This window comes from Microtus ochrogaster, chromosome 7 (assembly GCF_000317375.1).
Source record: "Microtus ochrogaster isolate Prairie Vole_2 chromosome 7, MicOch1.0, whole genome shotgun sequence".
Lineage (NCBI taxonomy): Eukaryota > Metazoa > Chordata > Mammalia > Rodentia > Cricetidae > Microtus > Microtus ochrogaster.
Window position 1 is genome coordinate 18,258,957 of NC_022014.1, and position 4,773 is coordinate 18,263,729.

General features: G+C 47.4%; 1 protein-coding gene across 1 annotated transcript in view; it reads left to right on the top strand.

The window, feature by feature from the left end:
• Nucleotides 1-3,965: 3,965 nt before the first annotated feature.
• The window catches only part of Myo1d (myosin ID), a 298,766-nt gene continuing 297,958 nt past the window's right edge, over nucleotides 3,966-4,773 (top strand). The window contains exon 1 of the mRNA XM_005349401.2: nucleotides 3,966-4,269. Within this exon, the coding sequence (XP_005349458.1) occupies nucleotides 4,175-4,269 (95 nt within the window). The 5' untranslated portion in view covers nucleotides 3,966-4,174. The remainder of the gene's footprint in view (nucleotides 4,270-4,773) is intronic.

The window sequence follows — 4,773 nt, forward strand, 5'->3', positions numbered from 1 at the left end:
GCAGGCAGCTTATAAGGTAAGTATAAAATTGGTGCTGGAGAGGGAATAGGGGGTTCTACATTGTAATTGGCAGGCAGCTTATAAGGGAAGTATAAAATGTCCTTTAAGTATTCTTCATGGCTGTTTTTTTATTTGATTCTGTTTTTTTAGACTCATGATTAAAAAAAAAAAACAAAACCCTTGTCTTGTTGGGATGCAGAGCCCTGGCAGAATGAGATAAAAGTAGGGTAGGTGCTAGGGAAACTGAAAGAGAGCAAACATTAAAAGCAGCTCACCCAGACTTGATTTTCATTGATAACCCAGTAGCCCTTGAGTTGGGGCTAGTTATTACAGAGAGCCTGACCAGGCCTGCACACTGTGTGTTTACACTGACCAAAAGCGGGTGTTCTGAAAGTCCTTTGTACCAAGCAGTTTGAGATACCATACCTTTTATTAGTAAAGACTTTAACAGATGTCTGCTTAGAACAAGATGCTCTCTTATGAAGCCTCAGCACAGTAATTGAATTTAGGAACATTAATTAACATTGACACCTTCTAACATATCGTCAATTGCATCCATTTTTCCAACAGCTCTCTCACCTTCTCCTGGTTTGAGGATCACACATTGTCTTCAGCTGTGATGTCTCTTTAATCAGCTGTTGTTGTGGAATATTATTTGAAGATGTGTTATATTCATTTATGCTTTGGAATACTTGTTTAATGATGCAAAGATGTGTTGCATTGTTTTATGTTGCATTTGTTTAACTCTGTGAAGCTGTGTCACTTTGCCTGTCTAAAACACCTGATTGGTCTAATAAAGAACTGAATGGCCAATGGTTAGGCAGGAGAGGGATAGGTGGGGCTGCCAGGCAGAAAGTATAAAGAAAAGAGAAGAAGCAGAAAGGAGAAATGAGAAAAGGAGGAGAGGAGGATGCCAGGGCCCAGTCACCCGGTCACCCACCCAGACACAGAATAAGAAAGGAAAAAAGATATATAAAAATAGAGAAAGGTAAAATTCTAGAGGCAAAAGGTAGATGGGATAATTTAAAATAAAGCTAGCTAGAAACAAGCCAAGCTAATGCCAGGCATTCATAAGTAAAAATAAGTCTCCATGTATTTGTTGATTTGGGAGCTGGGTGGTGGGCTCTCAATGAGCCAACAAGTAAAAACAAACAAACAAACAAACCCTACAAACTAATCTTGGCCAGTGTCTTGGCATCTTTGTCTTCCACACCATTGGTATTTTCCACGAGTGCTGATCAGTTGTTTCGCAGGTTGCTCCTTGCTCTGGGTTTGCTTCATGTTTCTTCCCAACCACACTCAGCTTATGGATTTCTAGCAGGTAAGTGATACCACGCCTTTTTCAGGTGATCCAATCAGAAAGCTCATGATGTCATCACATGTCACTACAGGTGATTTAAATTCTTATTTTATTTTTTAGTACATCTTAAAACATAGCAAGCCGGTCGGTGGTGGCACACGCCTTCAATCCCATCACTCGGGAGGCAGAGGCAGGCGGATCTCTGTGAGTTCAGAACCAATCTGGTCTACAGAGTGAGTTCCAGGTTAGCCAGGACTATTACACAGAGAAACCCTGTCTCAAAACAAAAACAAAAACAAAAACAACAACAACAAACATATAACAAAAGGTACATATCCAAATGTGTCTCTATTCTCATTTTATCACGAAGGAGATTCATAATGAGCTAAACTGCTCTGGTTTAGCATACGTGAATACAATCCTTGACACTTAGTCTTCCTTGTTGTTTCTGCCTTGTGTGATCACTGATTAATAAGGATGCAGCTGGCCACTAGAAGGCTGGATATAAAGTTGTACAAAGACCGGGTGGTGGTGGTGCATACCTTTAATTCCAGCACCTGTGAGGCAGAGACAGGTGGATCTCTGTGACTTTGAGGCCAGCCTGGTTCTACAGAGGGAGTTTCAGGATAGGCTCCAAAAGCTACAGAGAAACTCTGTCTAGAGAAACCTAAAAAAAACAAAACAAAACAATAACTATACAAGTAACAAATTACCACTGAATATGTAAATCAGAATTCTCTTTATATTTGAATAACTCAACCACCTAAAAAAGTTAGGTCAGAATCTAGAAGCTGATTTAAGTTGGTTAACAGTAGGCCTTACTTGATATCTCTGAGTTCACTAAAAGAAACTCATTGGTCTCAATGCCTGATGTTATACTAACCTGGACTTACACAAGAATTTACAGAATAAATTTGCACAGATTGTACATACATTTTAGACCTGAGGCTCCTGTTTAAGACAATGACTATAATAAAGTTCTCCAAATTAGCCATTTGAAAACCGCATTGCACCCTGGTATAGCTCCCAATCCCTGCATATTCTTGTATTCTGCTGGTTTTCGTGTCTCTTTTTCTAGTGCCTAGAATTTTACCCTGATCTTCAATAACTGCAGGACTCAGGGAACACACACATGCACGGGGCATACACACATATCCACTTACTGCTATGACTTGGGGTCTGTTTCCAAGGGCACAGATCTGTCTCTTTCCATTTACAAATCCAGTCCTGCTTACATGGAAGTACCCTGATATGAACAGCGTCGGGATGCAGCATCACTCTAATCTTAGACACTGTCTGAGTGTCGCTTCAGCCACTGGTCCACTCTCACACATGACCCAAGCATAGGACAGTCCTACCTTGGAAGTATTATCCCAGCGTTCTTCCTCTACAAACAAGCACAATGAGATCCAAACATCTTGTGAAGAAAGCAAGCTACACACAGTAGCCACACTGCAGCCCAGCTAGCTCTGCTGTGCCAGGGATCAGGGTGGCTTTCTGACAGCAGAGGTGCTCCACGAAAATGATCAAGGCACCGTCCCCTCTCTTGGCAAGTATGGGTTGTTGGCAGCTGAAGTATGCCAAGGTCCTTCAGTCTTATTTACTCATCTCAAATTCAGCCACAGAGCTGAAGCCCAGCCAGGTCCTGGAGGCTTCTAGATTTCCTAATAGATTCTGTACTGAAGATGGCCCTAAAAGGGACACTGGCCTGTAGAGGTGCAGGTGCTGGCAATGTCCCTTATAATGTATTTCCATCAGGAAAATATAGTCTATGTTTGAAAAAAAAACATTTGAAGATCACCCGGGGTGTCTTTAAGTTGGAAATCACACATACAACTCATAACAACTGTGAAACTAATTTCATGCTTATATTATAATACAACCCCATACAATATAGCTACTTGGAAGGTGTGGTGTGTGTGTGGGGGGGGAGATATTAAGAAGTTTAGGACACGGTCTTCTGTGCTAAAAGCCTGCAATCATCTTGAGGAGACGATTCAAACATATATTAAAAACTTGCTAGAACAAGGTAAAGTCTGATGGCATGCTCTGATGAATGGAATTTTAAAAAAAGGACCACTGCGAACGGAGGAACAGTATATCACGTGGCTGAATGCTGGAGTTCATAAATCAAATGACCTCCATGAAGCCGCAGCGTTTCCACTTCCTAGCAGTGTGGCAAGTTACTTAAGTTTGCTAAAGCACTTAGATCAACTCTGAGCATTTTGGTGACCTGGAAGTGATCGGTACTGTTGCCATCTCTATTCAGTCACCACTTCAGGGGTGGGGTAGTACATGAGCCCAGGAGAGTGTGCCGGAATCATAATGGATAATTCGCTCCAAAGCTGCTCAAGTTACTTTTGTAACTTTGTTGGTATCTACTAGGCAGGGGTTGAAGAAGACAGCAAGGCCTATTTCACGCAAAGTCCGCACACAGCACCCTTCCACGCGAGATGCTCGTGCCTGTCTCTAGGGGGCGCTGAGGCTCAGCCGCCGCGGCTGGCCCGGAGCGCGTCCCCGCCCCGCGCGTGCGCGACGCCCAGGTGAGGAGGCGGCTGGGCCGTGGCTGGGCGGGATCCTCCACGGGGGGGCGGAGCCTGAGCGACCAAGGCGGGGCGGGGCCCAGCCGGACCCAGGCTAGAGGCGGGACCAGCCGCCGCCGTCTCCGTCTCGCCACCACGGCCCCCACACACCCCGCAGTCACCGCGGGAGGAGCGGAAGCCGCCGGCCTCGCCCGTCCAAAGCCGAGCCGTCCCGAGCACTGACGAGCGCCCGCCGCCTCTCTCCGGCCCGACCCCTCCCGAGCGTGCTGTACGCCCCAGCCCCGGCCCGAGCGCGCCCACCTGAGGCCGCACGCCCACCTGAGCGAGCACCATGGCGGAGCAAGAGAGCCTGGAATTCGGCAAGGCGGACTTCGTGCTGATGGACACCGTCTCCATGCCCGAGTTCATGGCCAACCTTAGGCTCAGGTGAGCGCTTCGCGGCTGCCATGCCTGGGTTTCCCTGGAGGGGGCGCTGCTGAGGTGCCTCTGGATTCGGGGTGCGCCGGGGAAGCAGCGCCCGCGAAGGAGTGCGCCGGGGTGACAGGGGGTCCGCGGCTCGGGGTGGTCACGCCTCCCCGAGAGAGGACGCCTCCGTGGTGCGGCCTTGGGACTCTAGGGTGTGACGAGGTCTCCGGCTGCAGTTTTAGGGGTCTGGGGTCGTCCCTGAGTGGTGTCCGGATAGGGGCGTTAGAGGCAGGCTGAGCTTGAGCTCGCTTGGGGCAGCACCAGCCTGCCCTGCGCCAGGTAAGTGATGTGGGCGGTACCGGATGACTTAATGGAACAAAAATAAAGAAAAAGAAAAACTTTCAGGAGCGGTGTGGTGGCCCTGGCGGCCCTAGGAAAACGGGAGGGCTGTTTTAAAAAGAGGCTGGCATCTCTTCCCGTTTTCACGCTTGCTTTTCTTTTCTTTTCCTTTCTTCTTCTCCCCTC